This window comes from Mastomys coucha, unplaced genomic scaffold (genome assembly GCF_008632895.1).
Source record: "Mastomys coucha isolate ucsf_1 unplaced genomic scaffold, UCSF_Mcou_1 pScaffold23, whole genome shotgun sequence".
Classification (NCBI taxonomy): domain Eukaryota; kingdom Metazoa; phylum Chordata; class Mammalia; order Rodentia; family Muridae; genus Mastomys; species Mastomys coucha.
In genome coordinates this window covers 81,196,089-81,208,589 of record NW_022196906.1, presented here as the reverse complement: position 1 = coordinate 81,208,589, position 12,501 = coordinate 81,196,089, and the positions used below count along the sequence as shown (strand labels likewise).

Genomic DNA, 12,501 nt, shown 5'->3' with positions numbered 1-12,501 from the left:
TTTTTATCTTGAGAGCATTTGTGTTTGTTTTTAATCTAGTTAGTTCACAGTAAGGAGAGCAGGGTGGTTCTCCTTACAGGTATTTGGCACAGAAAGCCATTATGAAATGTATCCAGTCCATCTTAGACTGACATTATGAGGCTGGGCTCAGTGCCTGCTGCCAAGCTGTCAGGAGTTTTCACTCCCCATGATGCTGCTGAAACAAACACTGCTGATCCACAACCTCAACTGTCTCAGAAGACACAGCTGTCTCAGAGACAGAGCTGTGGTCCCTAAAACCTTACAGAATAACACATCGATCAAATCCCCGGTACCAAGTATGCCACAGATGTTTTTCCTGAGTATAAAATAATATATGCCTTTTATGTGAGCCTCAAACATTGAGGAATTATAAAATGAAATATACTGTTAAAATTCTTGTGGCGTGTTTTTCTAAATTAAAAAAAAAATTCTCTACCCATTATCATTCAGTTTCTGGAATTATTTTTAATATTGTTAATTATTATACTGTGGTCACAGTTAAGTAATACACGGCTCCCCAGACATCTTTTGTTTCAAATATGTGATTCTTTCATGGTCTCTTGTTAACCTTATATAAAACTAGCATAATTTAGTAATCTAACATGATACTTAAGGCAGATTGCAGAACAGTGTATAATGGTTAATTTAACATGGTGGCTGAGTCTTAACATATTTTTAAGAGATTCCTACTTTTCAAAAAAAACAAAACTTAAAGAAAACATATCTAAGTAATCCACAATGAAAGCAATTTGGAAGGCACTTTGAAACCTCCTCCTAGTCAGTTATCAGTAGTAACTATAGCAACAGATAAACTGAAGATAACTGTAAGGGTTTAAGTCTGAATCTGAACTGAGTTATGATAATATACTTTGCGTGTATGTGTTCATATGTGTACATGTGTGTAAGTGTGGAGACAGAGGTGCTTGTTCTTCAGGAGCTCTTCTCCTTGTTAAGGCAAGATGGCCTGGAACTTGTTGACGAGGCTTAAGCTAGCTATCCAGGGAACCCAGGAGGCTCACTCATTTCTGCTGTCCTTGTACTGGGATTACAAGAGCATGCTCTCTAAGTCTGGCTTTTAGGGATTGACTCAGGTCCTCATGAGCGTTGGCTCATCACCACTCTGATACGTGTACTCTTTAAATCAGTTTACTGAACTATGCTGTTCTTAACTTGTTTACTTATACACATTTTATATTTTTGTCCGTGATCTATGGCAAGCACATCACCCACTGCATGTATTTAAGTGAGCCAGTGATGGGAATAGTTAAAGAGTACTTCATAGTTCTGAATGGAGGATAGTATTTTCAAAGCAGCTTCAATAGCTCTTCCAACCAACATGCTTATCTTACAATGTGAATTTGATTTTCCTCCCATTGGGGTGGCTTTCTGTGACAGTTTGAATTAAGAAGGAATTGAAAATCTGTGGCCGCCAAGGCTAGGTCATCCTGGGAAAAGCACTGTCTAGCCTGTGCTCTGAAATACTTTCGCTTCTCCAATACAGGCCAGGTTCCATTTCAATTAGTTGTTAGTGCTTGAGCACCGATAATGGCCATACAGAGGAGCCATGTATGAAGGGACCCTGAGACTCTCTGAAGACAGACACAGAGATGAGTAGGTTATATGCATGTGACTAATTGGACAGGTCCCAACTGCCAGCAAGATATGCTTTATGCCAAACCCAGATTGGACCCAACTCCTTCTGATTCCCCGCCCCCACCTCTTCTTCTTTCTTCTCTTTCTCTAGATAAGTGCTTTCTCACTAAGTTCCCTAGGCTGGCCTGATAACTCCTGCTTCAAGCAATCCTGTCTTCTGAGTAGCTGGTACTACACAGGCATGCCAACCACTCTCACTGTAGCCTTGTGAGAAACCTGGGGCCAGCAGAAAGAAGCCAGGCCATTCTCCAATCAGGCAAGCACAGAAACCATAGGAGAGCATGGAGTGACTGCTGTTTAAATCTTGAGGTGTCGTTACATAGCAATAAAGCATGCTCTGTATGCTATTACGATACTCAATGTGCTTTAGCACTTTTCCATATTGAAGAGACACACATTCTCATTCCTGTAGACAGAACAGCTCTCATGCTCTTCAACCTAGAGAAGGCAATGAGAAAGGCAAACTTTAGCATAGAGTTCATGGATAGCTGACCTTAGACCTAGATAGATAAATTACATGCTGGAGAAGCTATGTGATATCTGGTAAAACCAAACCAAACCAAACCAAGCCAAAACCAAAATAACTTTCCCTGGATTTTTTTTCAAGCACCCTTCTCTCCCAATTAAAAACATAGGATGCAAAATTTTATTTTCCAAAACCACTTAGTTGATTATAAGAGAGAATTTAATACAAACAGAAGAATTGAGCATAATATTATCAATTATACAAGGTTAATATTTAACCTTACTAAGCCAGTTAATCCTGCTTTATAACATGAAGAGCTCTAACTCCTGAAACTGTAAGTAAAATTGGTATTCTTAAAACATATTTAGAAGCCAGGCATGGTGGTATACATCTGTAATCCCAATACTTGAGAGGTAGAGGCAGAAGAATCAATAGTTCCAGGCTATTCAGGGAGACTACTGTATTAGGGAAACAAAGTAAAACATACATAACAACCAAATTAGTTTTCTTTTTCTGTAGTGGCAGATGATGATGTTTTCTTTTTAAAAGTTAGATCAAAGACTTACCTGGCAAGGGAAAATACCATGATCATGAAGGCAGTTTTCCCAGGGCCCCTCTGTTCCACTATCAATCTGCCAACCCAAATGAAGGAAACTCAACTACTTATTGAGTTTCATATACATACATCCAGCAGTGGGGCTTTGGGGGATGGGGTGGGCAGAGAAATGACACATACACACCACTGTGATTCCATTCTCCTTGGATGAGAGAGGAGGGAGGAGATAAGGCAACTAAAGCAATATGCCCGATTTATTTTCAGTTGACAAATGCATAGTTCTAATTATTGAAGAAAGTAAAGCATGTGAGGAGAGACAGGTAGGGCTCAAAAGTTGGGGATGAGTAAGCTAGAAAAACCAAGGAAATCTGATTGTGGAGTCTGGATTCTGAACTAAGAGTCTTGATGCATTTTGTACAAGCATGTCAGCTATTAACATATCTAAACCAGTAGTTTCCCTGTCCTTGTTGATTTCTAGGACTGGCTCAGTGGGGGACAGGTGTGCTATACATATACATATGCAAAGTGAAGTGAGGCATTATTGTCCTGGATTTTTTTGAGTTACCCCTAAGAAAATGCTTCCACCAGAGATATTTTTAAATATTTAGATAGAAAACATTGTGTTAAAAATTATTAAATGCATATTTTTAAAGTGAGACTTCATAGCTGGCCAGTGGCACCTATCTTTAATCCCAGCACTTGTGGGGCAGAGGCAGGCAGATCTCTGAGTTTGAGACCGGCCTGGTTTTCAGAGAGTTCTAGTACATCCAGGACTACATGGAGAAACCCTGTGTTGAAAAAACAAAAACTAAACCAACCAACCAATCAACCAATCAACCAACCAACCAAACAAAACCCACAAAACAAACAGAGAGACGATTCCTAATTGCTGAAACAGACTCTGTTCTTTTTCCACAGTTTAGATGTTGTGATTAAATCTTTTCTTGTATATTGACTCCCCCTCAAGCTAATGTGTATGTGCTGGTAACCCTGGCTGAAGTTTAGTATATTGTCTGTATTCAGAAGACATTTTGAATACATTAAGGGATAAATGAACGTACTGGAGGTCAAACCAAGAAGCTCACTCATGCTTAAAACAAGTGCTTTACGAAGGAGCCACATTTCTAGCCTCTACTTTCAACATGCCTTTTGTTTTTTAAGATTTATTTTCTGCATGTGTGTGCCTATATGTGTGTGTGTGTGTGTGTGTGTGTGTGTGTGCACTCCATGTATGCAGTATCTGAGGAGGCCAGAAGAGGGAGCTGGAGGTACAGGTAGATGTAAGCTATACCACTTGGGCCTTGGGAACTGGACTTGGATCCTCTGCAGCAGAGCATCAAGTGTCTTTAACTACTGAGCTATCTCTTCAGCACCTCCTCCCTGCTTTTAACATTCTTTATTCAATCAATTATTTATAGGGTGACACTGAAACCCCAGTTTCTTACAAGGTAATGAAAGCAAAGAAGGTTGATTTTTTTTTTTTTTTTTTTTTTTTTTTTTTTTTTTTTTTTTTTTTTTTTTTTTTTTTACTCTATGTACTTGTTTTTCTATGTTTTTGGCAATAAATTTACAAAAGATTAAAAAGTGAAAAGTTTGGTGTTCCAGTCAATAGAAATAGGTTCTTTTTAGACTTTTTTTTTTTTTTGGAAGTGTGTTTGACTGTACAGAAGAGCTCCTTGGGCTGCTCTCCATCCAAGATGACTGGAACTGTCAGAGAACAAGTAAACATACAAGTAAAAGAAAGCAACTTTACAGGTCCTGGAGTTTCTGTAATCCTTTGTAATGCTGGCTTGGAGGAAGAGGCCATACACTCTTCGCTCTTCAGGTTTATTCTAGATTGGTGTTCCCTGCTATAGACCGTAAGTCCCACAGGAAGGGACAAGTAACATCTCTAAATTTAAGTCATAAAAGCTTCGTTCTACTCAAACTGTTGCAATTGGTTTCTCCTGGAAATTTGTATCTTCCAGGTCTGCGGTTAAAGTGTTTTTTGACTCACACAAAGTACTACCATTGTAATGGGCCTCGTCTAACTTGGGAGAGGGAGTTTTTGTAAAGCACACCTTCTTCTCGGATGGTTTGAGGTAAAATATTTATGGGTTATAAAGTTCACAATGAAAGGTATCATGGTAAATGCAAGAAATGTTTTTGAAGAACTGTGCGACGCTAATATAATGCTCTCTATAAAATAACTGAGTCGAGATAATTTAAAAGCCAGGCCAAAGAAACTTCTGAATTCAAGCACAGCCTAAAAGCTACCGCTGTACCAGTAGGGTCAAGTAAAATAATTAGAAATCATTTCACAGGTATCTAGGCAATATATAACTCCATAACTGTTCCGCAGTGTCTAGGTGAATAAGTAGAATCTGGCCATGCGATTTAACTGAAAAAAAAAAAAAAGGATTTTGTGTCTGAAGGCTGCTTGATTGTTGTTTTGTTTTAATCAGACATCCCTGAGTGACTTACTTCTCCAGTCCTTGGCTCTTCAAGTATAAATATTAATAACACAACCACAGGGTTTCAATCTTGGAAGACCTTTTTATTCTGACCGTCTTTCCTCAAAGAAGAAACCAGATAGTCTTGCAAAAATTAACATCTTGGTTTCCAGAACGCTCGGGAAAATTATTCTTAAAGCTCAAAAGGACTGATCACCGGACCCCGTGCACTCTTAACACACCTTTCCTCTTAAACCGCGTTCAAATCAAATTCCCCTCCGCTACGATTCAGAAACAGGCGGGGAGTCGCCCTCTCCCCCAGTGCCATCGAGGCCTGGGCTTTCTGGGTCAAAGTTGATCCCTCTCCTGCATCAGGCCCCGGGGGCATGGCTGGCATCCAGGATGTTGGGGGTTAGGGAAGGACAGTGGAGGAGAGGAGGAAGCGAGGCGGCCCGCCCCTCACCGATCGAGGCCCAGGTCTCACGCTCGCCGCTCACCAGCCTGCCCGGCGCCCCGCCCCCGCCTCCTCGCACGGCAGCTCGGCTGATGCCGCCGTGACTCAGCGCTTCTCGCGGGCCGCCCGGCCGCGGCGGCGGCTCGGCGCGGGCTCCTCCCGCCTCGCCACCCCCTCTCGCCACCCACGCCCGCCCCCGGCCGAGGGGCCTTCCGTCGCGCGGCCGCCGCCCGCCGCACTCCGCGTCCGCCCCGCCACCGTGCCAGCCATGGAGCCCGGAGCCCCCCGCCGCCGACACACCCACCAGCGCGGCTACCTGCTGACTCGGGACCCGCATCTCAACAAGGTGAGCCCCGGGGCTCCGAGTGTGCCCGTCGCCGGCCGCCGGGCCGCGGGGACCTGCATCCCCTACCGAGGGACCGTCCCACCGGGGAGGCCACTGCCCAGCCGGCGCCCGCGCCCCTCAGCATCCCGATGCGGGACCGCGGGGAGCGATGTCACTTGTGGCCTCGCACTTCTTTGTCCGCCCTTCTCCCATCCCCCGAAGGGCAGTGTGGACCAGTGTGGGAATCAAGCGTTTTCCAGGAGGGTGGCAGGCGGGCGGCCAGGTCAGCCGCGACGTGCTTTCCCGGTCCAGGTGACTGGACTGGCAATGACTGCAGGCTGCTGTGGAGACAAGTGGCCCTACCGGTCCTGCCTGAGTAGAGATGGGCTCTGAGTGCCTGGGATCCCATCCACAAGATGTGGGGACTTCTTGGCTTCTGGGGTGGCACGGTTAAGAGGCTGAGGTTGCAGGGTGGGTGGTTTCTTGTTGAACCCTACATGCATGCCTAGGTGGGAAAACTTACATGATACGGTGGGACAGTCATTTATTTTACTTATTTTCCTTTCTAAATTCTGACTTTTGGAAAGTTAATTTTTTTAACCTGTCCTCTTTTCTTTTCTTTTCTCTTCTTTTTCTTTCCTCTCCTTTCCTTTCCTTTCCTTTTTTTATTGCAAGGAAATTAAATGTATGCCCCAAATCAGAGTTCCCTTTTCTCAAGCTGTATCCACCCTATACCCAAGATCTCCCTTAAGTGAGCACATCTTAGAAATAATCAGATTGCTCTTGTAAGTAACTGGGTCTTATTTTACAATGTGGATGGTCGTTAGATTGGTGTGTGTGTCTGTGTGCACGTGTGCATATCTGATTTCCTATTTATTCAGTATGTGGAGAAAAACCTGGAAGCTTAAGTCTTTAAGGGTATCACTTCAGTGAACTTCCTTTTTCTTTAAGAAGTGTTCCTCAGCATTCCTCTCGAGTCATGTTGTGGGGGACTTGCGCTCATTATTAGTAACTTAAACACGTGTGATTATTTTAAGCATTATAGCTAGTATGAGTTTGTAATTTTTTTGTAGTGACTTCTACAAATCTTTGATTATTTGATTATTTATAGTTATGCAGTGTCAATTTTTAAGTTTTCCAACTTATTTTCCCCTCAAAATCAGTGTAATTGCTAGTTTTATTTATTTTTTCCTCTTCCTTTATTATTCTGTAGGTCGAGGTCTATCTTCTCTAGAACAAAGGTAAACTTTGGTGTGACAAAACCATTTGTGGCTTTCACGTGTTACCTGCCTGTCCTGATTTATGACGAAATTATGGGTTGCCTTGACAAGATCACACGAGTAGTATAACCTGTTTGGTTTTCTTAAGTCAAGGTTGAAATGTTTGTTGAGAGTGGGTAGACAGGCCAGGCCATTCCATAGCAAAGGTATGGTACGCTGTTTTTGGAATCTCCTGCTCATCTGTAACAGTGGATAACACTGTCACAAAGATCTCACACCAAAGGTAGAAAAGTGCAGTGTTAATGTGTTCACCCATTTCACCTGTAGCCTATCAAATTGGATTACAAATCTGGGTCAACTTGGGACAATCAATGAATTTTACTCAGCCCCGTGATCAGTGTGATGCCCTGTGGAAGTAACATCACTGAAAGCAGGTAACTGGAATTTTCTTGATCTGCCATACACTCAAGAGTCCTCTGTCTTTGTTACTAGGACAGGATTTTTAATTTAATTAAATTTTTTAATGTTGAGATGACCTGACTCCAAAGGGGATGCTAAACTTAACAGTGCTTTCTAAATTTCCCCCAGAGCCTAGCCTAGTCTAGCCCATCACCCCGCTATAGGAGGACGTGTCTAACCACGCTAAGAAAGGGTTTTTATGATCCTACTTCTGGGTGACTGAGACACACTTTGTTAGTCTTATGTCCTTACATTGAGGGATGGATGAAAACATCTTTTGTTGCTGGGGAAAGTGACTCAGTGGTTAAGAGTGCTTGCTGCTCTTGCAGAGGACACGGGTTCAGTTCTCAGCACCCATCTCAGGCGGCTCGCAACTAGAGGCACCCACAAACAACTTGTATACGAGCAGCGAAATAGAGAGAGAGATGGGGGGACATCTCTTTCAGTTAGGATTTTATTCACATTCTCCTCTGTTATTCAAATATTTATAGTGATGTTTCCATTATGTTGACTGTAAATTAATGTTTTACTATCTACCCTAGATTTGTCTAATCCAAAACTTAGCCTTTAGCTTAAAATATATTTGAAGATTTTCTTCTTTTTATTTTTGCTAATGTGATTCCTAAAATTAAAGTGGTATTAATTGATTTAGTAACCATTTCCTAGGGAAGCCTTTCCTACTTATCTTATTCCCATTATCATTTGATGCTTACATTTATACACTCAGTTGCTCCATATTATTTTGTACTTATACTTTGTCAGTTATTTATTTATTTAGTGAAGTTCTACTTGTGTAGCTTTGACTAGCCTGGATGGAGTTGACTGTGTAGACCAGGTTGACCTTGCACTCATAGAAAGCTGCCTGCCTGCCTCTGCCTCCTAGTGCTCAGATGAAAGGCATGCATCACCCCAGCAACTGCAGGGAGCTTTCAGAGTGTTGGTTCCGGCAATATCCTAAGACAGTACACCTATTAATTTAACTATCTCATAATATCTAATTAATGCACATTTACACAGAAGTCTAAAGTTCCTTTGAACCTGTCATTAAATTGTTTAATGGGATACAGTTAGAAATGTTAGAATTTGGCTTTTATAATCTGTGAAGTTTTAACTACCTTATAATAATATTAAGGAAGTAAAAATTGGTAAAAGTCAAACTTAATAGTAGACATGAAGTCAACAACAACAACAACAACAACAGACCAAACCTGCGAGATGGAGGATCTTCATAATTTATACAGAATTCTAAGCCTTACTACTTGCTAATAGTCAAATGAATAATTTCAGACTGATTCTGTCGTAGCTGTTGGGAAGTCCTTCTACCTCATACTTAGGGGGATTTACTGTGTTTATGAACATATCATAAATACATATATTTATATAAACATGTATACATATATACATATCCATGTATATATACACATATTCATATATACAAACACTATTCATACACACACACATATATATATACATATATACATAATTTTTTTGAGACAAAATCTCCCTTTGTGTAGTTGAGGCTGGGCTAGAACTCATTATGTTGACTAGGCTGGCCTTGAACTCAAAGCAGTACTCCTGCCTCAGCCTTCTAGGTGCTACAGTTCCAGGTGTGAACCACCATACCCTACAGACTGAACTGTTTTAAGATGTTTATCTGTGCATATATATATGCATGTGTGTGTATACATATATATGTATATATATATATATACATACCCAAAGATAGGATATATATATATATAATTTAAAATGTATTAGTTTCAGGATATCCTCTGATTTAGATGACTTGTAATTCTATGTTTTCAGAAATTTTATGTGGCCAGTAATTATGTTTTATAAACTGCTGTACAAAAATTAAAATTGTATGACTAATAAAAAAATAATTACTCCCATTATTTTTCACTTTGTTTATGCAGCGATGGGAAAACGCTAATTGATAGCTTTGTTGTAGGTAATTGATCCTATGCGTCTCTAAATGCTATCCCCTCTTTGGTATCTTATGCATTTTGATCTGGTTGTAGCTAGTGGTGGTTTCTCCTAAGAATTTAATTTGGTCCTCCTTATTAACTTTGAAATTGAAAAAGCAAGTTTCTGAAAAGTGCTTTGTAGCTGCTCGCTTCCTAACATATCAGTCTGATTTGCTGTGTTATGAGGAAAAGAGAAAGAGATCCGTGATTAGGAACGGAAAACACTGTAGTTTAAGACAAGTAATTGTTCTGAATAATACAGAGAATACTAAGAATCACTATTTTCCTGAGGCCATGCAGATGGAGTTATAATCTATCTGAGTCATTGCTAGCCCTTTGAATGTGAAGACAGAAGTGTCTTAGTCAGGGTTTCTATTCCTGCACAAACATCATGACCATGAAGCAAGTTGGGGAGGAAAAGGTTTATTGAGCTTACACTTCCACATTGCTGTTGATCACCAGAGGAAGTCAGGACTGGAACTCAGGCAGGTCAGGAAGCAGGAGTTGACGCAGAGGCCATGGAGGGATGTTTCTTACTGGCTTACTTCTCCTGGCTTGCTCAGCCTGCTCTCTTATAGAACCCAAGACCTCCAGCCCAGGGATGGCACCACCCACAAGGGGCAATTGAGAAAATGCCCCACAGCTGGATCTCATGGAGGCACTTCCCCAACTGAAGCTCCCTTCTCTGTGATAACTCCAGCCTGTGTCAAGTTGACACACAAAACCAGCTAGTACAAGACGACAAACTTTAGTCTCCACTATGCTAAACTGGTAACTTTGGAGTAAAATAATAAAAAAAAAGTTTTTAAAAACCATGAGACTAGAAGTTCTAGAGCTTTTATACTAAAAGGTCACTGATGTCATTTTTCACTGATTATGAATATCAGCAAGAGTGCTTGTGAGCTTGTGATTGTGATGCCACCGTGAAGCCCCAGGCTGAGGGTTGCAGGGGTCCTAGGCCCCTTAAACTTAGACTATATTACAGTATTTTAAATTATTCAATCTCCAAAGATATTTTCCAGCTTGATTGTGACACAGTACATCTATATTATAAAATAACATACACCATACATATGTGTTAGAAAAGTCTTTATGTGCTGTGATTAGGTTACTGCAGAACTCTTGTGTTGAAATTGTAACTCCACCTGAACTGCATGGTAAGTTGTACATCAACCTGCATTATACCATGAGGCACCACCTAAAACATTCTCTAAAACCAAAGATAAAAAAAAAAAAAAATCAGTTAGCAGTTAGCACTGTTCCCAAATAAAAAAACAAGACATAAATGAGAGAAGGAATTCTTCATAATGAGGAGTCAATTTTGAATAAAGTTATAATAGTTATGAATATAAGCCATATAAGCCAAGTAACATAAGTCACCTTCATATTAAAGTCTCCCTAAATTCTAAGTGTTCTTATCATAAAAAAGTATGTGGGGTAATGCATATGTTAATTAATTTATCTATTCTGCAATGTATATATTTCCCCAAATATACATAATAAATACATCAATTTTTGTTTTCAAATTTAAAATTGTTAAAACTAAATTTTATCTTTTAAATTGAAGTTTAAAAGCCTTAGAGTGTCACTATATGACATAGGAGAAATCTGATCCCTTGTATCCTAAAGTAGAAAACTTTAAACTTCATAGTGTAGCATATGTCAGATAAATAACATTCTCAAATTTCTCAGGCAATTTATGCTTTTCCAAGCCATCAGAAAAATTCAGTTGTTAGATCAGGAAAATGGAAAACAATGACTCCTTCTCTGAGAATTAACATGTAACATGTGGGTATTGCTGGCTTGAAGGGATCCAGAGATATCAAGTCATAATTTCAAGAAATGATGCCAGGTGGAGTGTCAGTTCTTAAAGCCTGACAAAACTACACTAGTGAGAAGCTGGGGTGACCTAATCAGCCATTGCTGGTTTCTAATAGTATCCTTTAATTCCTGTGTTTAGACTATTTACATTAATGTAATTGTTATGTTTAGATTTATGTCTACCATTTAATCAGATGTTTGTCCTCTCTGATTTTTTACTCTGGGATTTCTCTTTTTCCATTGTTTTAATGCTTATCTTTATATTTTAGTCTGTCTATTTAGCTTATGACCATATCTCTTTACATATGTATTGCATCAATTCACATCTTTATGTTTGGGTAGAACATAAGATTTTATGTCCTTTTAAATTTTCACACATATTTTAAAGAGTTTAGGAGGGAGTGGAGAATCTGATACAGTTCTCAGATATTTATAGCTTCCATCCTTCCCTTTGATGCTGATGTTCCAAGTTTTCCTCAGGAGACATTTTCCTTCCATCTCAAGACATTTTTTTTTTAGACTAGGTGTGCAGGAGACCAGCTGTCTTGATTCCCTTTCTTTTAGAATGTTCTTATTTTACCCTCATTTCTGAAGCACATTTTCACTGGTATGGAATTATCTGTTATCAGTTCTCTTCCTTCGTATTAACAAACATCGTCCTCCTACTTTCTGGTCTCCTTTGTTTGCGATGAGAAAGCTGTAGTCACTTAGGTAATTATGTGTGTATGTATATCACTTTTCTTTGGATGGTGGAGCTTGTTTTACATTTTCAAAATCTTGAATATAAATGCTTTTGAAAGTAGAATTTTTTGTTAACCTTCTTAGCTTTGTTAAATTTTGTAATTCAATAATCTTACATATTTTTGCTATGAATTTTTTATAAATTTTAAAACATTTTCAAGTCTTTTTTCTTCTTCCTTTGGTGTGTTTCTCCGAGTGTACATGTACTCATGTATGTGTGGAGCATTTCTTCATTTGTATGTATGTATGTATGTATGTATGTATGTATGTCCACAGTTGTATGTGTGGTGGATATCTTCATTTGTATGTATATATGTATGTATGTATGTATGTACACACTTGTATGTGTGGTGGATGTCTTCATTTGTATGTATGTATGTACACAC

The 12,501-nt window shown here is 39.7% G+C and overlaps 1 protein-coding gene and 1 long non-coding RNA gene across 2 annotated transcripts in view; one reads left to right on the top strand and one right to left on the bottom strand.

The window, feature by feature from the left end:
- Positions 1 to 16: 16 nt before the first annotated feature.
- Positions 17 to 5,475, bottom strand: LOC116071907. Its single transcript, XR_004111231.1, has 2 exons — positions 5,371 to 5,475; positions 17 to 2,112 (listed from the first exon to the last, which is right to left on the bottom strand). It is a non-coding gene; the product is annotated as an uncharacterized LOC116071907 (long non-coding RNA).
- A 92-nt stretch (positions 5,476 to 5,567) lies between these two features.
- The window catches only part of Me1 (malic enzyme 1), a 123,238-nt gene continuing 116,304 nt past the window's right edge, over positions 5,568 to 12,501 (top strand). The window contains exon 1 of the mRNA XM_031343007.1: positions 5,568 to 5,928. Coding sequence (XP_031198867.1) covers positions 5,851 to 5,928 — 78 coding nt within the window. The 5' untranslated portion in view covers positions 5,568 to 5,850. The remainder of the gene's footprint in view (positions 5,929 to 12,501) is intronic.